Raw genomic sequence first — 24,329 nt, forward strand, 5'->3', positions numbered from 1 at the left:
GGCAAGCACATGCAGCTCCTGCACACATGCATGTGAGCAGACACAAACACACAAACACACAACAAGCAGGAGTGTCTGTCCTTATGACACCACAAGGATAGCTCCACAGGGGAAGGGAGGGGGGGTTGTCTAGCACTCACGATTCACTTCATTATATATTAAAAACATAAAAAATAGAAAGAGAGGAGAAGAGTCAAGTGTGTTTACAGAGCAGAATCTATCACACAAACGAACCCGGGAGCCGAAGTGTTTAGCATGTACTCAGCGAGAGAGGCCTTTGTTGTTTTTTCCCCCAGTAAGCAGATTGAGCTGCATGGCAGCAGCAGGGGTGTGTAAGATGTACACAGACAGCAGGGTGTGTTAGTGGAGAGGCACCTCCACTGATCTCCTGTGTCGTGTGATGATGTGTGTGTGATGTGTGTCTCAATCCAGCGCTGATCCCCCTGAGTCAGCCCTGTCAGTGATATGAGCCTCCCACCCTCCTCCTCCCCCCCACCCTCCCCTATCCTTCGCCATCCGGAATGCTAATAACAGCCAGCCACTAACACTGCATCCCTGAATTATTCATGCAGCAGAGGGTCACACGGCATAATGAGGAGTTTACTCTCATTCTGGATGCGATTGTGATGCTGCTAATCTGCATTTAGCACAGAGAAACAGAGAAAAGGAGGGAGACGGGGTAGGTGGTGGTGGGGGGGGCTGGGGGAGAGGATAGGATGAGCACTGATGAACTTAATTGCTGTGAGCAAACAACTACTGAAAAGAGTCACGCCATCATCCAGAGATGAGAAAGTAAACAATTAATTATCATTGGACAGAGGGAGTCATAAAACAAATGTTTGAACAGCACTAATATTCAGGAGCCAGCTGATTCCCCCCACCGCCGCCGCCACCACCCCTCTGAGGTGACAATACTCTCACAGTAAAAAATGACACGCTCATTTGATACACTAATAATTATTAGCGCTAATATGATTCACTTAACACTCCCAAGAGGGTTTGGGTAGATATTATATTATGAAATGCTGCATGTCCCACATTATAATCTCCTGCAGAAAGAGGCGTGTTTTCATTATGTTGACATGTTGTTTCCTATGGAGACTTCTTTTTTAGGGGGGTAGAAACAGCAGGTTACTGTTGCCCCCTGCTGGTCATATAGGGTGCATGCCCCATATTCTGCAAAGTAATAACATATTAAAAAGAATTTTGCTGCCAAGAAATAAGTGACAAGGTTAAAATATAAATATTCGCCACGTGCTAATGAGACGAATACTGCAAATGATCAGCATCAAATATTTTAAAAAAGCAAACACTACAAAGAAAAATTAGACATGACCTAAGTAAAGAACACAACTTTATTTTGAATTTAGTAATCTTTGGGTTCATCTGGTCACAACACAAAGTCAAACGTACCCCAAATCTTGGCACATGACAAAGAGCCTTTAAAAATCCTGCAGGAATCAAACTCATATTTGAATCCACACGATGGCAGCAACAGCTGCAAAAAGTCAGAGGGAACTACAGTTACGACAGTTACCCACTGAAACTCTGAATTTAACATGTCTAAGCAGGCAGAGAGGAAGTCTCACGCAGCTCTTTGGTTAGTTGGTTTCCTCTCATACCTCGATTTCAAAACAACCAGAGGCTTCGCCTGAAAAACCAGCATCTGCTGAAAGCAGACCCTCTCAACTGCAGCTCACTAACCACAAAAAAATATAAAAATATATATTTTATATTTATAATATATAAGAAAATATAATGTGAACAAACAGTACAGTATTTTGCATTTACTCCAGCCTGACAGACTAACCACCACACTGTGAAACCAGGAATAATATACAGGTACCGGCAGAACTCGCAGCTGCTTTTTGAGGAGGAGAGACTGATGCTGTCACTCATACAAGATAATAGCACTGCTTAAGATTGCATCATGTAAAAATTAACTACAGGTATATTATAGTTTGAGGGCTTTGATGCATTACAAAGGAGAAAGAAAGGATGCAGCAGTTGGCAAAGGTGAAAAGAAAAGAAGCATTATGAAACAACAGAAAGGTCACGCCCAGCAGTGAACCGGGGCTTGTGGTTAAATGGAATGTAGCAGGAAGTTTGGGTTGTTTTTCAGTATGGCAGATTTCCCCGCCACCCCCCACCCAAATCAGAGCAGCAAATAATGATTGTTTTCATTCAAATTCCTGCATCTCTCGATTATTTTTTCAGTTAAGTTGATCAAAATTTTGTTGCAAAAAACATTAAATATCTTAAAATGTCAGAAGGTTAAGTGCTAGATGGAGTTGAGGTCTTGCAATTTTCAAAATAACAGTCTAAGAACAAAAACGTGTTTAATTTACTGCGACAGAAAACAAAAGAAAACAGCAAAAGTCAGTGAATTTTGGTGCCTAATCCATTACTGAATCACTAAGAATACGCGGCTGAATCTTGTTACACCAAAAATAAGTCCCCAGCCAGTACTAACATGGATGTAGATAGTTTCTACTGTCCAGCAGGCAATTTCTCAGCAACAACAGGATTATATGGGCTCTGCTGTGACTAGATAATTGAATTCAGGCATGGCCACAGCGCACTGCATCCAATGATCTCTCTCCCACCAGGGTGATGGGAGGAAAAAATGAATCGTGTTACACTCTGTAGATTCGGTAGCGCAACAATGGTGTTAGTTGACTGGACTTGTAAGTCCTTTTTAGTAATGAAGTTATTTGTCACAACACTTCAGCGGACTTCTTCTTCTTCTTCCGTAAGCCAATGACTTTGCACGTGACTTCTTAGCAACCAAACCAAACCTCAAGCAAAGCAGCATTAATAGGTACACTGTGGCACATGCTGCAGCGTCGAAAGTTAACGTTCAGAATGATAAAAATACTGCATGCTTACTCAGATATGCATTGACTGACATGATGACAGGCACGCTGGTGTCTATAGCATTGAGGGGACGTGCATTGAAATGCATTGTGCTGGGAATTAACCAGCAAAGCTGCATGTTAATCCTGCCCTGACCTTGTGCAGAATGTGTAGAGAACAGTGTCTGTGGGGCTAAAGATAACACCGCTGCCTTTGTGCTGAAGGAGAACAACACTGCTGATGATGCTGCTTTGTGCCGCTGCTCCTGCCCAAGGTCACATGTGTCCTTTTGTCAAGTAACAAGACCCGACAAGGTAGTCCATTGTAAAGTACAGATGATCAGATGTACTGATCTGTCTTTAAACTCTAACTGCATCGTTATGGTGCTTCATAGTTTTATAATGCCTTCACAGATTTACTACAGCATGTAACAGCTACACAGTAGGTGGTTTGCAGTAGTGTAGTAAAGTTTATGGACTAATGCAGCCTGGTACGGATAGGCTATGTATCCATTTGCATTATTATTCTACAGTACTGTACAAAAAGTCTCGGGCCACCCTACAATTCAAACGTGCTTCAAACTTGATATTTAAGGCTTTACTGTCATTTCTTTAAGTAATCTTCAGGAATATTTCTCCAGACATTTTGTTGGATACTTGCTGTTTTTCTCTGTCAAGATGATCCCACGCTGCTTCATTAATGTTGAGGTCCAGGTCTGGGGAGGCCAATCCACGACTGATAGTGTTCCACTTTATGTTTTTCTATCCACATATGCTTTTACTACACTTGCAGTGTGGTTGGAAAGATTTTCAGTCCAGTTCATCAGTCATTTAACCTTCAAGACCATCGCTGTTCTTCAGCTACCAGTTGATGGATCAACTGAAGAGCCAAATGCAACTCTCAAGTTCTGTGTCAGCTCTTTCCTGGATGTTTCCTATTTTCTAAGGACTTTCAGATACTGATCACCTGTTGTGGAAAGTTTTGTAGGTCTGCAACTTCTTTTGTCCTCCACTTGTCCAGTTTCCTCACCATATGCAAAATTTTCTTTGGGAATCAACTTGCTGTTCCAAAAATAAAATTTTATGCCTGTGAATGTGTGTTATTCAACTAAAAAAAATGGGAACAAATTATGTTTTTTTTTGTGACTGGTTGCAGTAACAAAGTGGCTAAAGATACTAAATTTAAAATTGGTTCGTTGCCAAGTTGTCTGTTATGTGCAGACTCTACAGTGGTTCAGCCCTTGAGTTAGATGCCTTTTATATATATACTTGATTGAGTTGTATGTCAGTGTTAAATGGCTGAACAAACAACAAGAAAGGGTACAAAAACTGAACTGAATTGGACTCATTGGAAACAGCAGCTTATAGTCACTTATCCTAGAAACATTACAAGAAAGTCTGGCTCCTTGGAAGCAAAATATAAAGAAATGAGGGGTGGCTCAGTAGTTCTGCACAGTCAACGGTAGCAGTCACCAATTTTTGGTTTAAGCTGGTCTTTTGAAAATTTAAACATTATGGTTTTAAACTGGCTAAATGTCTATGGATAGGGTTTGGGAAGCACAATCACAGCATCACAGTACGTTAGCCGATGTAACATCTGCAGTGCAGAAACCCCAAAGCCAGGACCACTGCTCCACTGGAGCTCCCAATACAAATAAATATGGGGGTTATTTTGACATGAGTCAAATTTTCCACTGCTCCGTCACACTGAATCCAATACAAAGTTTACTCAAGACATTAAAACGTCTTAATGGACAACAAAATCATTTTTCTTTGTCTTTGCAAAAGTGCCAACTGTTCAGAATTTGACATCTTTAAGCCATTTTATTGTCAAATTGTTAAAGTAATGCTAGTAACAATTAACTGTACATGTCCAAGGATTCCCACTGGCCTCTCCTCATTTGTTAGTGCCACTATCTGGCTTATCGTACTTAAAACAGACCGTTTTACACAATGAAAATGCCGATTCTGTTTTCATAAAGACTTTTTTTAAAAACTCAACAGGGCACCTTAAACACTGAAGTGCTCCAGTAGTAATGGCCAGCAGATAACTGTTGACTGAGCAGGTTTAAGGTGTGAACGTTGACCAGTGTGATGTAATAAAATTGTCTAAAGGAGCACTTCAGCTCAGGTGACCTGCTACTGGTTAAACGAAAGGCCTTAAAAAGTCATCTGTTGCACTTTTATTGCTAGAGCGAACTGAAAGGCAGCGGGCATTGGGTTACATTTGGTTGCAGAGACACAAATTGCCAATTTAGGACAAAATGAAATGTTGCCGTCAGAAAATATCCATCATGCTTTAAAAATAAAAGAGAGCTGGATTCACAGAAGAGGTTATTCTGTCCCAGTGAATGGCTTTTTTGATTACATTTCAGACTTGGCAGGCAAAGTAAAGTCATAAAAACTCAGAAAACCTGTGATTTTTTTCTATTGCTGCTTGGGTAATTATTAAACATCTCAGTTCACTCACACACTAATAGGCAAACCCATAACAAATGTTTACATATGCTAAATGTGGAACATGTGATTTACCTCTCAGTGTGAAAACTGTTTAATCCTTCAAACTTCAAAGGGAACCCCAACACCTCCCTCTCTCACACCATGTTCTTATTTACAGATGGTGCACATATTTAACATCTTCAAAAAAAATTTCACACAACAAATTCCCTGCAAAGGAACCATCTGTACCTTATCAAACAGAAGGAAAAGGGTGGTGTAAGGTCAGTCAGTGATTAAAGCCTAGTTCTTTGTTTCTACAGAGTGACGGGCTGCAAGCGGGGGCATGCCACAGTGTCTTTGAGGAAGGATATAGTGTTACTGCTTGCAATGTGACGGAGGCGTGTTTACAAGAAACTCACAACTCAGAAAAACCCTTACTAACTTACATTTGCCACAAGGCAATTGTAAATTTAGAGGTTATTTATAGCCTGGCATGGGTTCAGAGCTGGAAAAATGTGGGCGTGTAAAGTTCTGAGGCTGCCAGCTACCCGGGGCCAATGTATGAGTTAGCTATTTTGAGCACAGCTTACAGTGTCAAGATGGTAGTAGTGTGTATGAATGGCTAGTGTATCCCTTATTTGGTTTCACATGTTTTTAACTGTTTGCATTACACAAGCGACTGTAGCGTGGGTTACGAGCGAAGTTTTAACTCACAAGGCTTTGTGTCTGTCTTCTGCGAGGATCTGGTCATTCGGCTTCAGTCCAAACCTTTCAGGAAAGGGCAAGCAAACAAACATTAAGTGTGTTCTGAGCATGCAGGATGATTTAAGGGGAAACAGATGAAGCATTTAGACTTACTTGTCAAGGAAATCTTTGTCCACAACAGCTGAAATGTCGAGCAAGGGATTTCCCATCCCAAAGAGCATGTTTTCACTGTGGGGGAGACAAAAGCATATTGTGTTATGGAGACTCCCACTAACAGGCTCTGCATGAACAGGGGGAACAAACAGTCTGTTGTGATACAGAAAATCATCTGTTTGTGATTTGGTCAATTACACTGGAAGGACCCATAAAGAGCATCTCTTTATGGGAAAATTCAAGCTACAGAAACATAAGCGACTGAAAACTTTTAAGCTTATAGCAGAGTAATTAATGAATGAACTGTTTATGACTCCTGCAGATGATTATTATGCCTTTGATACCTATGTGTCATGCAAACGCTTTAAAATAAGGTTTTCTTAGACTACAGCTACAGATTACCCATTTACCTAAAAGTATGAGGTAATAAGATATCATAGCGGTCAAAGTATACTCCCGAGGACAGAGTATGCTTTCTGAAAGTTAGGTAACAGCTCAGAGCACAGGGAGAAATACTTGGCCTTTCAAGCTCAACATGCCTTTATCCATCTCAACAATAGGTGAGCTCAATGCTTTCAATCAACCCACTGAAAGTCTGGCAGTGATGTTAGCTCATGCTTTAAACAATAAAGTCATAAGAGCAGAAATGCTTACGGTGTAAACAGAGGAGGATAATAATCATGCGGCTCTCACCTTGGAGTTGGCATGTCAGAAACCCCTGCAGCCTAAACTGATTATTACTGAAAGGTCAACAGCTTCCTTCTTTGGTTCAAAGCAGCGTGTTCTTTGACTACAGGAACTGGAGCTGCACTTTGGCCAACCCTGACTGTTGGTGAAAGAAATAGGCGGGCCTTAGCGTCTTTTAGCCATATGATTGGCTGCTGACTCTCCAATGTTGAAAGGCCTTGGATGATGCATTCACAGGCAATGGGAACTCAGCAAAAACGGTGGACCTCTATTACAAACAGAGCAAGGCCACATGCATTGTATATAAATATGTATAAATTTCAGTTATGTTTTAATGATTATAATTTTTTTTTAAAATGAACACTCGTTTTTCTAAAAATCTGAAATATTAAAGAATAGTTAGCGAAGGAAACTCTTTACTTTTTCACTTGTAACCTGTCCACAAATGGAATAAAATAAGAATAAATTAATTATTTTCCATCACACATATATCACAGGTATATTGATCCTTTAGATTCAACAATGCTTATAATTTTAGTTCCAAATAGTCTATCCTTGTGCAGAATTCTACTTAAGCCTTTGTCTCAGGAAGTCGAGTAGGTTGTCTAACTATCAGAAGGTTTGTGGATCAATTCTACAGCTACACCATAAATGTATATATTAAGACCCCGGGTTGCTCCTGATATATCTCTGTGAGTGTGTCCACAACTGTTAGATAAGCTATTAATAGGTATAGAAAAATAAATAAAATAAAATAATTAAAATAATAAAATAGCCTGTGTATGTCTTGCATACTGCCTGTTTTTAAGCACAGGATGAAAATAGGCACCTTACTGAAGATAATTTGTGTAGGAACACACCTCATACACTTCCCTTCTGGTTGTATGACTGTACTTCCTGCACTATAAGCTGTTTGTTCTAATTTTTTCTAATTTGTTCTAATTTTTTCAGTGTTGAATATTTAAAGAAAAAACAAAAAAAATCGAAATGAGGATGTTGTCCCCGATTAATATTACTGTGGTTAGGTCCTAAACCGTTGCACCATTTCATTCACATTCCAGTTTCCTTCCAAAGAGCTGAATGATGACTTTTTTTTCTGTCATTTGCCAAATACCTGCAAACTTTTTGGCATCAACTATGCAACAGTTTGTTTTTTCGGTGAGTGTCTTATAGAGTAGTCAGACAGCGTTAACTGCTAAGATTCAGGGTCTGAGCAGTGTTATCTATGGATTTGCTGAGCGCACGGCCTGAAAGATGAAGTTCTGATGGATGAGTAGTTTGTGGTTTTGTAAACAACTGAATCCTTGTTACCATTTCTATGTTAAAAATATGACTCATGTGTGAGATGTATGTAGAAGCAGTGAAATAACTGTTGAATGAGGAATTCTATAAATGACCCATCCAGTGAGTCTGTGAGGACTTGTGGTTAATGGGCTTCTCTCTTCTTGTTCCAAGTTAATCAAAGTTAAATATGTTTGGGCTTGTGGTTATGGTTGCACTGAGAGGTCAAATGCACTGCAAACTAAGAAAACATCAGCAAATTAAAAAAGGCTCACAAAACACAATGCATGTAATTTAGGGGAGACGATAACTTGAAGGAAACATGCATCTTCAGCACTTTATGAATCGTGTGATTAGAACACACATTATTCTTTTTCCTCTGTGCTGTTTTTCCCAATTTATTGTGCTTTGTGTGCTATGTTTTGTTTTTTTCTGCACCTATTCTGTTTTATTCTACTTCGGTTGTATTTTATTCTATTTCTGTGGTGTTTTATTTTACGTCCGTGATGGTTTATTCTACTTCCGTTGTGTTTCAATCTACTTCCATTGTGTTTTACCTTACTTTCCTTGTATTTTATTCCTCTTGTATTGTTTTTTTAATTCTACTTTTGCTGTGTTTTTGCTGCATTCTTCTGTTTGCTCGTATTTTCTTTGTTTGCAGTGCTTTTGAGCCCTCGGGTCTACCACATCCGGTAGTCCCGCTTAAAAAAGATGGTGTGAGTTCACAGCCCAAACACAACCTCTGACACAACCGCTAGAATGATGTTATTGTTAATATTGATTATTGCTCTGTGCGTGAATGACAGAGATAATATGTGAGAAAATATTGGCCGAGAAAAAGATATTTGCCCCTGGGCCAATCATAGAGATGATGCATCCTTCAGTGTGACCATTTAAAGGCATGTAACAACCTCTGCATGCCTGTGTGTTTAAATGGGTGTAAAAGCACTGGCTCGGCCCACGTGCCTCAGATATTTATGCTGACATTTAAGTTTTCCTAAGTTTCCATGAACGTAGCACGCTTCACTTCACACCGTGTTCTTTTAATGTCAACAAAACAGATCAGCTGTGTGCGCTGCAATATGTTGAGCCTATACTGATATAAAAAATATAAACAAGAAAATGATAAAAAACATACAAACGTATCCGTTCCCTTTACATGTTTCATATTACTCAATGAAAGTTGCATTTAAAAAGCTTTTGCATTTGTAGCTCCTGCCATTTTTTTTGTGTGAAAATACAGCATTAAATAGCGTCCTCTCAACTTCTTGGCTAACGTTAAAGTTTGTCCCCAGTACCTTTCATTTAAAAACACGATACTCTGCAGATTGCCCACACACGACATTTTTTATGCATGTGTGTGCTTTATTTTTTAAAGGGGCACTTCCAAGCTGGGTAAATGTAGCGGAAATTCTTGTTTTCCAGTCATGTGATGACGAACCCAGCCTTTTCCCGTTAGCTGTGCTCCGTGCTGTTTTAACCGAGCATAAACGCTAACTACAGCGTACACATCCAGCTGATGTAACGTTCAAAGGTTAAGCCGCCCCAGTGCCATCACTGTGCACCTCCCGCTCTCAGTTCACCACGGCAACAGAGACATTAGCATCGATTAACAGCTAGCTGCTAGCTACACCGTACGTCGCATATGTTAACACAAATACTTTCGGGTTGTTACCTTAACGCCGTCTTCCTCCCTGTCAACATGTTCGGTCCTTCCTCGGACATTTTTTAAATCTGCTGCCGGTTGTGCCGTCGCCGTGGAGCCAGGGAAGCTGCTGCTAACTGCTGGAGACGGGATTCAGCTTCCTGCCCCTTCAGATGATGATGATGATGAAGAAATTAGTCGACAGCATGCAACGACAGAGAAAGAAAAGTAGCAAAAATAAACATAAAAATGAGGGGAGCTAGTTACGGCCCGATCGAGCAGCCACTGTGCATTTGGACAGACATGTGGAAAAAAATTGCTACCTCTCGTTATCGCTTTTCCCCCTTCCTCTGCTCCAACTACTTAACTTCAGCGTCACCGTCATTTTTGGATAGGAGACATAGCATGGATCAACGTTAACATGCAGACAGCCACAGTAGTATACTAGCTTTGTATTGGAAATCAAAAGTGTCCAACATGGGGCCCTCGGGCCACAAGCTGGCCACCAGAGGATCCCATCCCACACAGGGTTGCTTTGCAAAATGTGGGGTAGTAGTGAAGTCATAAAATCCTCAGTGGTTTCAAATTAAAACACAATTGACAGTTATGTATGTAAATGTAAAATTTCTTTTTGAGGTAGACAAATCGAGTCACAAGAACAAGAATATTGTTTACTTACTTACAAAGCATACATCTGAATGTGTTTCTCTGTTACAAAGTATGAATGTGATTTTATTTTTATTTTTTATTTTTTAACAAATTGTATGAATCAGTGTAACTTAGTTGAGGTGTATAGAATTCAAAGCTTGCCACTTTACTGGGCAAGCTTTGACCTAAAAGGTCTATCCATAACTTATCTCAGGCTCAGATCTTTTTGCAAATGTCAAAGTGTGAGAACGTTGCTGGTGGTATTTTTTTTTTTTTTAAAGAGGTGGCTGTGGTTAAGGGGGTAGAGCAGGTCATCTTAAACCACAAGGTTCCTGAGTTTGCGCCTAAGTGTGAATGCTATGTTAAAAGTGCTCACACATAGAAAACAAACAGGGTATGTTGGTTTGGTTTCGTTAGCTCGGCTTGGATTTGCAGATAGATTTGTTTATTTGTTGGTGTGGCCTTACATCAAGTTGTTCTTAGGTTTTTGTGTGACTTGGGGAAGATGGATGGCTTTGGTGTTTTGTTTTGTCCCCCTTAGACAGGGCATAACAAATGCCTGTGCTATAAAGGAATTATTGTGGAGTGAAAACACAGCTCAATCACACACCAAAAAGATTCTGGATTGCCACACATGACCTCTATGTTTGTTTAATTCAATAGAGTTCCATTCAGTTCAATAGATAGTAGTTTAGTAGAAAACGGATATAGTTTCCAAAAGAAAATATAAGCCATTTACAGAACAAGCTAGCTGTATATGAAGTTGTGTCATCTGTGTAAAAATGCACATCAAAGATATGGTTGGCAGAAATAGTGTTTTTTGTGTATTTGTTAAATTAAAAAAATTCAATCAAGCCTTTGTAAACTGCTGACAACCGGAAAGATAAGTACTACTAACAACCGGGATAGACTTCAGGCCCTGAAATGGTTAAGTTACACGTAAAATGAAATTATCTGCCAGTCAGTCCTTTGTGGGTTTTGCATGTTGTCCCTGTGCCTGTGTAGGGTCTTTCTGGCTTTAATCGCACAGTCCAAAGACATAGATGTTGGGTTAATTGTGGATTCTAAATTGGTCAAATGCATGAGTGTGAATAATCGTCTGTTTGTATTAGCTCTGCACTGGACTCGCAGCCTGCCTCTCACTCCATCAAAGCTGGGATAGGTTCCAGCCTATGTTATTGTGTTAACTGGGTACATGTTGGCTGTTATGTCACCCTAAAGCACAACACCTCAAAGTATCCAGCATTGTCTGAACGTTGATAAGTTTTTTAGTGTTTAGATTATGGTCATTTTGTGTTGTGGAGATTCAAAAATGCCTTTGTGAGTTAATAAAATACAAAATGATTGATATAAAATACTTTGGTTGGTAACACATTCCTAATAAAGGAAAGATAAATAATTCTAGAAGAATGAATGAAATTCAGAAAATAAATCTAACTATTGTACAGTACTTGTGTGTGTGTGTCAGAACAACAGAAAATACAGATCAAAACACCTCCAAGTGCTATAAAATGCTTTATTACAAAATTGTGAACGATGCCTAAGCAAATCCACATTCAGGCCCATTTAACCCCAGCTACATTGCATAATTTGAAGATCTGCTAAGTTTTGCATAGAGCATAACGTGACTAAAAGTAAGTCATAAACCGGGAACATTTTAAAGAAGAATCATGTACAGCAAGTGTTTCAAGGAAATCAACACAATGACACCTGGTACAAAATGATACAAAACATCTTAAAATGAAAATTGTATCAATTGCAAATAAAGTTTATTTCCCAAGGCACATCAGTTGGCATTAGGTACTTAAAATGAGACATTCACACCAATAGTCTTCAAATATTTTAAAGTTTCAACTACTGTAGCCCCAAGAAGTGGCCATTTAATTTTAGTGTATCAGGACATCTTTAGACAGACGTGAGAATATAAAAAGAAGATTTCACCAGCTGCAGACACTGTGCTTGTATGACTTTCCCTTGGCTACCTAAGAAGTGTGCTATTCATATATTACAAAAATGATTGTGCACAACAAAGATATGAGACGTACAATAATGTTGAGTGAAAAACAACAAAGAAAACAACAGGCTGGATGACTTTCTCTAAAGAAGGCAAAGCTTTGCTGGGAAGATTAGAGTAATAACTTTTTGGCTATTAAGCCGCATAGTGTAGCATAAGCCTGTTTATTGCATGTAATCTCAACGCACCGTGTTAAACAAAAAGAGTTGAATGAGTCAATGCAGGCCTAAAAGCTCTGCCGGCTCTTAAAATTAGTTTTTTTCCTTTCAGTCAGGTACATCTTAAAACTATCCCTTAAAGTCAAATAAGTATTGCTGACCAAAGAAAGACTTGAAATCGTTGCAGGATGTCTTTGGCAAAAGCAAATACAGACTGCTACAACGGCATAAGCAAAACAGTGTTTCTCTTTCAGTTGTCATAATACAGAATAGTGTAAACAGACAAAATACTGCTGAATAGATGCATGCACTCAGCGCAGGTGTATAATGTGTATAATGTACTTGTAACAACTCCCCAGGTTCATGTGCTTATTCTAGAAAGAACGAATGGATGATAACGACAATAAAATTATCAGTACAAAGATAGAAAAATGTCTAGAGATAATGTTAGATTTCAATTTAATTTACTGTGGTTTGCTAGAAGAGGCCAGAAACAATTAACCTCACATTATAGGAAATTAACCTCTGATCAAAATATATATATTCCTGGGATTTCTCAAAATAAAAACACATTTTTACACACTTTAGAAAAAAAAAAAGCTGTTCCCAGTAAGATTATAAGCCATAACTCACATTGAAAAGTCCCACCGTTTACATTATATCAGAACAGCAACTGTTACAGACAGGACGTGGGACCAAGAGAAACTCTTCCAATATTAGGATGTGGGGCACTGATATCATAACTCTGGTAAAGTATGTATCTGTCCATTCAAAGTCCTCCTGGACCGGCATGAACAATGGCCCTTCTCTTCTCTTACTGGTACCAGGGGGTCTTTCTGACCCAGTGGAGGGTGAAACCTGCATCTGTCCGGATCTTGATGGAAGCTGCCTCAGCCTCTCTGACAGTCTCCTTCACAGACTGCATCAGGTTCTGAGCATTGTGGACCAACATCTCAGTAGCCTGAAAGGAGAAATGAAAATGGACACAAATGGAGATTCGAATGATACTTTTCTCAGAGGTTAATTCAGTGAAATGGCACCCTGATGTCAAACTCTGCTCACCTGCTCTGACTCCTCTTCGCTGATGTTGGTACGACCCAACATGGTGGCCTTGACTGTCGACAGGATTTTGAGCTGAGTGCTGATAGTGGGAATGCGCTCGCACACCTTAAAGGAGATTAGAAACATTACTTATAAAAATACGTCAAACTGTCTGTGCAAACTGGGAAAAAGAGGTAATGGTTGAACCACATGATGAAGACAACTTAAACTGACCTGCAGCAGGTTGGTCCGGATACGTTTGTCAGTGCACTGCTTGGCCACCTCCTTAGCCAGCCGTGTGACCTCATCAGAAGCCTTAGCGATGTCTTTGGCGCACTGGATGAGTGCACGCTTGTTTCCGCTGCCTCCACGCACCAGACGTGACATCTCCGCCATGAGAAGGGCCATTCGTTTGGCAGCGCCAATGATATCATTTCCCTACAAGGCACAGAAAGAACATAATCAAAGTTTAAAAAAAACAAACATCTCTGCAATGCATCTTATCACTTCCTCTTGTGGTAAATTATTGATAAGCTGGTATGTCGAACTGGCAGGGAAACCTGCTTTTAGTGTTTCAAAGAAAGATCTTTAGAACGCTCATAACAAACGAATGAAATTAGAGTCATTAGAACTCCTTAGAAATTATTTTCACAACACCAGAATGTGCTTGGGCTCAGGTTAGGCTCTTATTGACCTAAATGTAAAAGGAATCAGCAAACCTCTGGTATCGTCACATCTGCTGGGTTTATAGTGTTGACCTACTTTGCTGGACCATTTGCGGGCTTCATCGTGAAGCTGCCTCGCAGCCACCATCATGGGCTCATTAACCATGTCACCAGCCTTCTGCTCAGGGAACTCCTCATCTTTCTCCTCTGGGGGAGGAGGCCTTGGGGGAGGAACCTCACCCTCTGGGAGAGGAGGTTTGGGAGGTGCTGCCTCATCGTTAAGCTAGAAGGAAACAGTAAAACAATCGTGGTTAGGCGGTTATACAAATCATTGTGAACAATCAGAGGAGCTTTAATTTATTTTCCAAATCTAAAGTTGTACTTATATGAAAACTTACATTAAGCTGATCCAGTTCAGGAGGAGGTGGAGGGAAGTCTGGTTCTTGAGGTTGGAAGGCCTCCCTGACTTTTGCCACAGCACCAAGAATCTTATAACCAGAGTCCAAAAAGCCCTTCTGAAGACCTGGCAATTAAAACAAACACATGACCATTAATCAAAATGTGCCATATGAACATAAGACAAAACCTGTGAGAAACATAAACCTACTTGGATCCTGGATATTTCCAGCCACAGCCTTAGCATTCATCACCATAGGAGAGATAGTCTGGCTCAGTTCATCAGATGCAGCCTTCACCACCTCCCTGAATTTAGGATCCTCAGAATTTTCTACCTCTCGTTTAGCTACCAGGAGGATGCGGTTAGCTCTGCGGGCGATACTGGTAGCACCTGCGACCAGCATCTGAGGCTGGTGATTGGTCATCGCCACACGGCACTTATCCAGGTCCTTCTTTATGGCGTCCTCTGAGGCATCGAGCAGAGATTTGGTGTCGATGGCCTCGTCCACCAAACCTAGACATCCACAGGGAACCACAGGGAGTTATACCAGGACCAGGATATGAAATGATGTTCCAGCCGTTTTCAGAGTCTTTACGGCACCTTACCTGTCATTTTTTCTACATTGTCAATCCACTGGTTCTTCATGGTTTCAAAATGTTCATATGCTGCTTGGTTGCCGGGGTTTCTCAGCAAAATGCGAGCAGCAGATACCACCTAATAGGAAGGGGAAAAAAAAAACCATTAATTGGAAGTCTACTTACAACTGCTAAAAACTCATTTCAAGTGGTGAGAAACACTTAAGCTCTGTGGCTCACGGCGGAGTGGAGGGCAGACACAAACACAAACACTCAACCATAACATACTTGTGGTGTTAAGTCTCTTGTCGACTTTACGGCAGCCTGGATTCCCTCCACCGTGCTCTTGTTAGCAGTGCCAACAGCAGCAGCCTTCTCGGCTGTGGTGCCAAGCTTATTGGCGTGATTCTCAAAGTTGGCAGCTCTTTCGTCAAAGACCTACACATGATCAAATAAAAACAATTATCCAAAATGATTTCTGGAAGCAACAGAACACCCTGCCAATAAATATAATACAAATGAAAAAGAATCACTGCAGTGAGATCATAGTTAGTAGTAGAGTGACTGTGCCGCTGACCTCATCTCTGTTGGGGGCGTCGAGCGGGGCGGTAGCGGCCACTGCCAGTAACTTGATGGGGGTAGTTGTGTCACTGAAGATGTCAGACACCTCCTGAGTCATCGCCTCTTGCATCTTTCCTTTCAGATCCTGAGATGAGGTCAGACAAATGTTACAACCAGCCAGCACTCACACAGAGTTTTGCTGAGATTATAGATACACATCTGTTTTTATTTAGCTTCAGCAGCTGCATGAAGTGCATATTACAATATGATCATGGCTACAACACTACGTTACACTGTTTTTTATTCAAGTTTACATTTAAGTAAGCTTTAGGGAAATAAAAAGCTTTTAGGGCATTAGTTTCCTCCACCCCTGGTAACCAGCAGAGGGGGTTGTTTGCCTGCATTCCTGAGTGAATCCTGTCAGAGAAGCTACAGACCTGGGTGGGAATGACTGAAGAATGTGAGCCGTCTTACCTTCAGGGCTGCTTGGAGCTGTTGAGCCACAGCACGTGCTTGAGGGGAGTCCCCTTCACCGCGGGCAGCCAGGTCAGCGAGTTGGGCCATGAGCTGCTCTACCTGCTCACACTTGCCTAGCAGCTCCTGCCTGTATGGGCCCGGCAGGGCATTGGCCAGCCTGTGGCCCTCTGCAACTAGGCCACGTATGGCTGCCTGGCCTAAAAAAAAAAATTAAAAAAAAGTACAAATAACAACATATTTAATTTAGTTTGGCTTAGAAAAGTTATTTCTTTGTAAACCTTTGTTAACAATTCCTTTTTATAAATCCACAAGCTCTATATTTAATTTAATAGTGCATCTACAGATAACAAAATGGCTATATAGATAAAAACATATCCCTGACATAGTTTATTAGATAATAAGATTCATTTTGGGTTAATTTTGGATGTTTTTTCCATTTTTCTTTTTCTAAAAATGCCCTGAAAATGTAAAAAGAAATACACAAAGAAATATGCTCCAGTAGATGGTTTGGTTTGGCAAAGAATTGGAAGATTCATTTTACAATGAAAGAAGAAAAGCAAGTCAGCACATCTGAGAAGCTGGAACAAATGTGCTTTTCACATTTTCTTTTGATTAATAACAAAAGTGGTAAACCAAATATTTCACTTCCAGTTTCAGCACTAGGTAAGTGGATGCTGCTCATCGCAGCATTGAACTTTGTCATCTCATGCAACTAGCTGCAAAACAGCCCAGCTGCTAAAAAAATCAGATCAGTGTCTCTTTCTATTTCTCGTTTGCTTTTTCTCGGGAAACTACTGTAGATATTTGTGGAACAGGCACACTCCAACTTTGTTCAAAACCACGTAAGTTGTCCAGGTTTAAGTGGAGATGGGCCAAAACCAGGGAATAAGACAACAATGGAATGTCGAGTATGTGTATAATTTGTATACTCTGTAATTAAGCCATGGGAGCAGTGGAGTGAATATAAAATGTGTGAGAGATAGACAGACATGAGGAAGTCTGGAGAGGATGCAAGCCAGACTCACCCACACCGCTGTCATCCACGGTGGGATTGTCAATCCAGCGCTGTGCCTGCTCGATTTTTCCTTCCAAGTGAACAGCTGCCTTTGCAGGCCTGCTGTTGGCCACAGCCTTGTTAGTTTTGGACTGCAGGTTTTGCAGAGCTGTTGCAATTTGTTTAGCCAAAGCTCTGGCTTCAGGCGTGTCACCTTTGCCCCTAGAAGGAATTAAAAACAGCAACCTAATTTATCACAAAGTTATGGCTGGAATGAGGTCTGTATCGCTATTAAATCTGGAGTTCACCTACAAATATGGTCAAATGAGAACTTTTTACTTAAAAAAAAATCGCAGGTGCAGCCCATCATCCATATGTACAATGCTGCATATGAACAGCTCCAAACTGTCAAATTATAGTATGAAATTGGTAGCTGACAACCGTGACTGTACACATTTCTCATTTTTTCCTGCATACATAAAAAGAAACACCAATACCGTTTCCTCGCAACGAAAAGTAAACAGCAGGGATTTGATGATGATGACAGTAGCAAATGATTTAAGGGGTGAAAAAAAGCATCTGAACAACTGTAGTAAAGTGTGAACGCACACCAGTTGGATTAGGGAGACACAGAGCCATCAATCTCACGCTTCACGTGTGGAAAAACAAACCAGCATAAAGCTGTCCCATTTTTCAGCCGGTCTTTAACTTACTGTCTTCTGAGATCAGACAGCTTGGCAGTCATGGCAGCGATCTCTCCAACAGAGCGCATGATGTCATCTCTTTCTTTGGGGTCTTCGCACATGTCAGCAATCTTTCTGGCCTCCATGAGCACCGCCTTGACATTCTCCTCTCCCTCTGTTCCACTGTTAGGGTCTGCAAGCCAATTCTGCAACAAGACAAAACACATGCACACAAAATAATCAAAACCATCAAATTGCACTGAACTGTCTGAAGCCATGTTTTCTGAGCTAACGACTCACCTGCGCAGCATCGATCCTTTTGGCGATGGCCTGCTTGGAGTTGGTCATGGCCTCCAGTTTCCGTGCAGCATTTTCCACCTTGCCTGTGAGCACATCGAGACCTTGGGAAACCTGCTGTGCCTTTTGCATGGCAACCGGGGATGCTCCATGACCTCTGAGATGGACAAAGAAAACACCCAGATTCCATTAAGTGCACATTTGCACTTCTTTTGATCTACTTGTTTGTTTTTTACTGCAGAGCTTAATCCATATGGCCCATTTGGTTAAGTAAAACTTCCACACTTAATGTCGTAATGTCTGATTTATAGACTCATCTCTGTTTTCGTAGAGGTAACAGCACCAGAGGTTAAAAGTGGATTATGGATTAATACAAGACAGCTGCTTTTAATCTAGTGTGACTCAGGGTCTCTGGTGACAATAACATTTCTTATCAGGTCTTATCACTCCCACTTCTGTACACTATAATCCCTTTAATATGCTTACTGCATTACAACCTTTATCCTTTGAGGACTGAAAATGAAACAACTGTATCAAAGGAGCACATTGCTAAAACACCAAATCAACACATGAAATGCACAATAGCAGAAATCAAGACTACTTGAAGAAAGGTGCACAAGAGGAGGACAATTATTTTGCAACAGCTGCAACACAAAAATGCAAAGCAGTGTTGTTAATGTGCACTTTACCTGGCTCTCATCTCAGACACCTGGTCTGTCATTTGACTCAGTGTCTTCGCTGTGCCAACTATATCTCTGCGCTCCTTCCCTGCACAAAGCTCACCAACTTTTCCGGCCTCATCAAGAATCTGCCGGATGGCCTGCTCACCTGCGTCTCCTAGAAAAAGGAAAAACACAAATAAATGAACTCAGAAATACCAAATACGTCTCTGAATTCACTTAGGCCACGCATAAGGATAAGGATGTGATTAGCTACAGAATGAAGGGATTAACGTAGAGGAAACTAAGGATTATTACCTGGTTGAGCATTTGGATCCCTCAGCCAGTTCTTAGCCTGAGCCATCTTTGAATCGATTAGCCCAAGAGCCCTCTTCATAGCCTCTGTGTCCTTTGAGTTTTGAAAGAAAGGAATATATCAATATGCTAAAAAGACTAAAATTACTGCCTCACTGTTATATGCTTGCAGCAACCAGTCAAGTTGGAGTTTACATCCATATCTGTGACATATCAACTGTTGAGAGTTTAAAAAAAAGATGCCGATTTTGTCAGAGCCATAAATATAGATGCTACAACAAAGAAACATCACATTTTGATGGATGAATGATACACACAAACACACATATATTCAAACCAGCAGCACAAATCATCATAGTTTCAAGGCATCTTCACTAGATCAGTGTCACCAAGTCACTAACCAACCAACTGTAAAACATGATGACAATCCTCCTTTCAGCTCCTGAGTTATGGAGATGAATAACAATAAACAATTGTGCTGTTTTTGCAGAACAACATGCTTAATCTTTGCCCTTTATGATATGAAACAACATCATTTCATTTTATTCTACAGACATTTTGTGGACTTTTGTACTACTGGCGGTCTGACTAATTATGTGAAAGACATAATGTCAACATATGACATCCAGTGATGACCAAAACTTTATCAGATTCTCTTGAGTCTCCAGTTCTCAATGCCGTGCCAACATATCGAACAGACCGAACAGCTGGACAACCAGAGAACATAATTCATTTGGTCGTGGCTGTCTCAGGCATTACAATCTGCACGAGGAGTTCATGAATCATTTTACTCTTATTGCAGAATCTCCATATAAAACATTACTGTCTAGAGTCACTTTATTTTAACAGTTAATCTATTTTTCTATAAATACTAATGTTTATGTGAATCAAATTGAATTCAGTTTCTACAAAAGCAGCTATCTCAAGGCAACTAAATGCAACTTCAGTTTAAAAATCAAGTGATCTGGAAGCTCGGACTTCTCACTGAGTCAGTGACTTCAGGGAAAATTTCCAGGCCCTGTCACCGTCATGATCAACTGTTAGTTATTTGAGTTAAATAAACATTTGGCATAATCCACATGCAGCATCGTTAAAATGTGTCACGCTCAGCCACGTAAAAACATGCCGTTTCCATTATTCTTTCCCTTTGTCGACAAAGGGTGTGCGTTTTTATAAAGCCGAGAGATTTTCCATTGTATCTCCGTCCGAGTGGATGGAAATACAACAATCTATCCAACAGCAACTGACTCAACAATGAGCCTTCTCTTTGCAGAACTCTGCAAATCAAAGCAGAGTCCTGCAGGAGCTTGAGCCAAGCGTGAGACCAGATCAGATGAGTGTTTGAGTTAACTTGTTTTTCAGGGTAAAATATCCTGCTGTATGAAGACTGACTACAGAGTTCAGTAAAGAGTTTCAAAGCAAATCAAACCACATAGGCAGAACCAACCTCCATGATTAAAAAAATAAATAAAATAAAATGTAATGTATGTTTAAGCTAGTCAAAACCAACTAGATGAAAACCATGCATGTGATTCAATGTGACTAGAAATGGAAAGAGAAAAAACAGGTACAGTCTACACAAGCAAAAAGGTGTGAAGTGATGATACCGGAGATGTGTGGGTGTATTACTTTATTGTTCAAATATGCTCAGCATGCAGCTGCTTTGGCATTAACTGACTATGTGTGTGTCTGTGCATGTGTATGAGTACAAAAAGCCAGTGAAGTAAAGTGAAAGAGATATGCTTTGCAAACATGCATTCATTTAAGCTTATATTTAGAAATTAGATGGGGTATGATTAACGCCATTGATTATGTTGATGATGTTAAATGACAACGGATATTTAGTGTTCATGAAAATAAAAAAAACATTGAGAAAATGTGGTTATGCATGTTGGATTAAACAAACAATTAGCCATTCATAAAACAAAATCCATATCAGAGTTTCTATGTGCTCTCCTCCATCAGGAGAAACCTGATGTTCATGGCAAGAAGAGATGAACACTCAGAGTCCTCCCTAATGATGCCAAAATCAATACTGCATGAGTCAGGTCAATCAATAACCCAAGCAGCTGAAGACAAGGCTATAGTGAGGTTTAAAGGACAGAGGAGGGGGGACACACAGATGTTGATACAAAGTCTTACTGCAAGGCAAACAAAATCCCAAAAAAGGCAGACATTTCTGCACTTCAACCTGCTTTACTCTTCATCAACAAAACTCCAGTCTATAGTAGATAATAGTAATTGAATTTATTAATTAATAGTCAATTTAACCTCCTAACAGTCTCGCTACTGAAAAGCACACAAAGGCACTACAAAGCACAAAAAGCCCACTCATCTCTCATAAGCATGCTGCTGTACAACCAAAGGCAAGGCAGGCGACACAGGCAAGCCTTACCTTCTACAGGGGGTGAAGGGAGAAAGAAATGGTAAAAAGAAAGGAAGAGGGACATAAATTCAAATGTTCAGCTAGACATACTGACTGAGAACCACAACAGAAAATAGACAGAAGTGACACAGGAAGGAGATTTTAGAGAGACCCTGGGATAGGAAAGGAGCTGCACATGCAGAGCTGAAAAACATAAAAGAACCTAACACATTAACCGACTATACAAGAAAGAGAGAGGAGAAGTTAAGGCATGTGTACTTTGTTTCTAATTGTAATGAAAAAATCTCATTCACACCTGTCAAAACTGATACAGTCTCATCGTGATGAAACAAAGCACTTGTTACTAAAAGGGGGGAAAAATACAGCTGAGAGTTACCATCACTTTATGAACTTTCCAGTTCATTGCTGATCTTCTATGAGTACATGGAAGCAATATGGGTGCTGTCTTTGTTTTCCCAAAGCACACAAAAAACCAGGTTTAAACACAGCAGCTCAAACAGCCACACAGACTGTAGCTACTCGTGTATATTTACTGTGTAAAAGCGACTCTGTGGAGTTTCATACTCATATAATTATACTGTACGAACCTTGTTTGCCCAAGCATCCTCGTCCCAGGAAGTCAGCTGCAGCACTCGGATGATCTCGTTTATCTCGGCACTCATCTTCTCAAAAGTGAAGTTACGATTCTTCAAGGCCTCCTCCACTCCGTGGCTTTCAGAGGTCTTGGTTGTCACATAAATTTTGATGCCTTAAATACAAAACGGAACTTGCGATAAGAAATCGGATAATCCAAATAAAAATGGCTTCCCTTTTAAAGAAACACTGACTTGTGTAACAGTTATAAAGAACAAGAGTACCTGAAATGAGGATGGGCAGCAGCTCTTTGACAGTGTTCATAGAGTTGACGAGCATCACGCGATGCTCCTGATGCGTGAGCTCCTGCTGCCGCTCATCTATCATCTTTGCCATCTTCGTCATACCTGGAAAAAGGCAACAAAACAGAGTTGGAAAAATAACTATTTTGCACTGGTATCACAACTGACACTTACACTAGAATGATTACACAGCAAAAACAACTTCTGAATCTGTCAACTAACACAGCAAAATGTTATTTTTACACGCTGTCTAGTTAAGACTTCGGCTAAGTAAGCTTGTACTGGAAAACCGACCTGGTCCCAGGTTCTTTGTATATGTGATCAGGTCCTCCATAGACTCCACCACCTCTGCCACAGCCAAATACTCCAGGATGCCTCTGCACACACGGATTATTCTGCGAACCTATGAGAACAGTAAGCAAAAAAAGAAAACAACTACTTAATCTAATTCAAAGACAAATAAAACAAGTGATCATGCAAACACACATTCACACACCCCTTTCACATTCCCTCCAATTACACTCTGATAACACGGCCAACTGACATTCCAACTTCTTTGTGCTGCTTCACTCCAGCTTTATGTGAACTGCTGGAGTCACCACTACACTATGCAGGGTGATCCCTGAGCTCTACCGGAAAACATGATTGCAGTGCTGAATGATGACTCCTGCTGACTGCTGCAGACAGGACTGGGATGCCTGATGTCTGCATCCAGAGTGCTGACCTGCAACTTTTTTCATTTCACTCTCTGTCCCTGAGAGGAAAAGATAGATGGGCATGACAGATGATATTCCCGTCTGATTTGAGATATAAGAAGTGTTTCTGTACACGTACAGTATATTTATCTACGTCTCTGCCTACAGTACCCAAGAGGAAGGCCGGAATAGATACTATCCTTACAGCAGAGAAGCCTGTGACAGCAATCCTCTGAACGTCTAAACAGTCAATTAATAAGTCGGTGAAGCCCTTCCAAATCAACCGCTGAGCACAAGAACGGGAGTAGAAGGTCACTAAACCACCATCAAAAGTATGAAATGAATCTGGTGCTGTAAAACTGATATCTAGCAGCGTCACCTTATCAGTATTTTGTTGCCGTAACAAAACTGATGTTCTGACCTCCAGCAGATTTATTTTGGTTAACAGGTTTTCCATGTAAAATGAAATAAATTAATGAATGAATACCTCAGCCTCATCAAAGGTGAGGAGCAGGTCAGAGGTCCCAGACAGGATGCCCCGAGAGCCATCGATCAGGTAATCCCGAGCAGGAACAGAGTATGGATCAGCTTTCAGCATGGATGCAGCCTGTACCAGTTTAGCACACGCATTCTCCACTCTGTGGAAAGAAGACAATCCATTTCAAGAGCCTGTAGAAAAATGCTTAACACGAGTCATGCTCATGGTACAAAGCCAAGTGACATTACAAGTAGAAACAACATAAAGCAAAGACAGATGGAAGCCTTAGCATGTAGCCATAACATATAGTAACTGCAATGTAAACATAACTTTGTTTCATTTCCTCTTTAGTATATGCTTTTTTTTTTAAAGAAAAAAAAAAAAATCACACCTTGTGCAGTAAAGTTAATGAAGCGTGAATCCTTTTCACACCATCTTCCATAAAGTGCATATCAAGAACATCGCAGTTCTCGCTACAAGTGTGGCAAACCACAATTCTTCAGATATTCATTTACATATGGACTCAAATGAAGTGATCCTCATAAGATTTTACTCTAATTGTTGCTAGTTGCAATCAAATGTAACCAAAACACCAAACAAATACAGTCCTGTGCACAAGTCTCAAGCCATCAAGAAATAGGAAGTG

General features: G+C 40.4%; 2 protein-coding genes across 6 annotated transcripts in view; both read right to left on the reverse strand.

The window, feature by feature from the left end:
• The window catches only part of LOC309713405 (adenosine kinase-like), a 127,229-nt gene extending 116,955 nt beyond the window's left edge, over positions 1-10,274 (reverse strand). Inside the window, exons 1-4 of one of the 5 annotated variants that reach the window (XM_082545023.1) lie at positions 10,089-10,274; positions 9,796-9,932; positions 6,153-6,227; positions 6,009-6,062 (exon numbers count right to left, since the gene is read on the reverse strand). In XM_082545023.1, the coding sequence (XP_082401149.1) occupies positions 6,009-6,062; positions 6,153-6,227; positions 9,796-9,845 (179 nt within the window). In that variant the 5' untranslated portion in view covers positions 9,846-9,932; positions 10,089-10,274. Of the gene's footprint in view, positions 1-6,008; positions 6,063-6,152; positions 6,228-6,845; positions 7,019-9,795; positions 10,016-10,088 lie in introns of those variants that run through there. The other 4 variants (XM_082545025.1, XM_082545024.1, XM_082545026.1 and 1 more) reach the window with 4 other exon arrangements.
• Positions 10,275-11,909: 1,635 nt separating this feature from the next.
• Positions 11,910-24,329, reverse strand: part of LOC309712751 (vinculin) — a 28,097-nt gene continuing 15,677 nt past the window's right edge. Inside the window, exons 3-21 of the mRNA XM_082543814.1 lie at positions 23,693-23,843; positions 22,805-22,913; positions 22,493-22,615; positions 22,223-22,383; positions 19,253-19,343; positions 18,965-19,112; positions 18,279-18,432; positions 18,009-18,184; positions 17,327-17,517; positions 16,299-16,498; positions 15,841-15,969; positions 15,552-15,701; positions 15,294-15,402; positions 14,899-15,201; positions 14,690-14,814; positions 14,389-14,574; positions 13,861-14,064; positions 13,648-13,752; positions 11,910-13,546 (exon numbers count right to left, since the gene is read on the reverse strand). Of these exons, the coding sequence (XP_082399940.1) occupies positions 13,400-13,546; positions 13,648-13,752; positions 13,861-14,064; positions 14,389-14,574; positions 14,690-14,814; positions 14,899-15,201; positions 15,294-15,402; positions 15,552-15,701; positions 15,841-15,969; positions 16,299-16,498; positions 17,327-17,517; positions 18,009-18,184; positions 18,279-18,432; positions 18,965-19,112; positions 19,253-19,343; positions 22,223-22,383; positions 22,493-22,615; positions 22,805-22,913; positions 23,693-23,843 (2,962 nt within the window). The 3' untranslated portion in view covers positions 11,910-13,399. The remainder of the gene's footprint in view (positions 13,547-13,647; positions 13,753-13,860; positions 14,065-14,388; positions 14,575-14,689; positions 14,815-14,898; positions 15,202-15,293; positions 15,403-15,551; positions 15,702-15,840; positions 15,970-16,298; positions 16,499-17,326; positions 17,518-18,008; positions 18,185-18,278; positions 18,433-18,964; positions 19,113-19,252; positions 19,344-22,222; positions 22,384-22,492; positions 22,616-22,804; positions 22,914-23,692; positions 23,844-24,329) is intronic.

Source organism: Aulonocara stuartgranti (genome assembly GCF_965226115.1).
Source record: "Aulonocara stuartgranti genome assembly, chromosome: 8".
Classification (NCBI taxonomy): Eukaryota; Metazoa; Chordata; class Actinopteri; order Cichliformes; family Cichlidae; genus Aulonocara; species Aulonocara stuartgranti.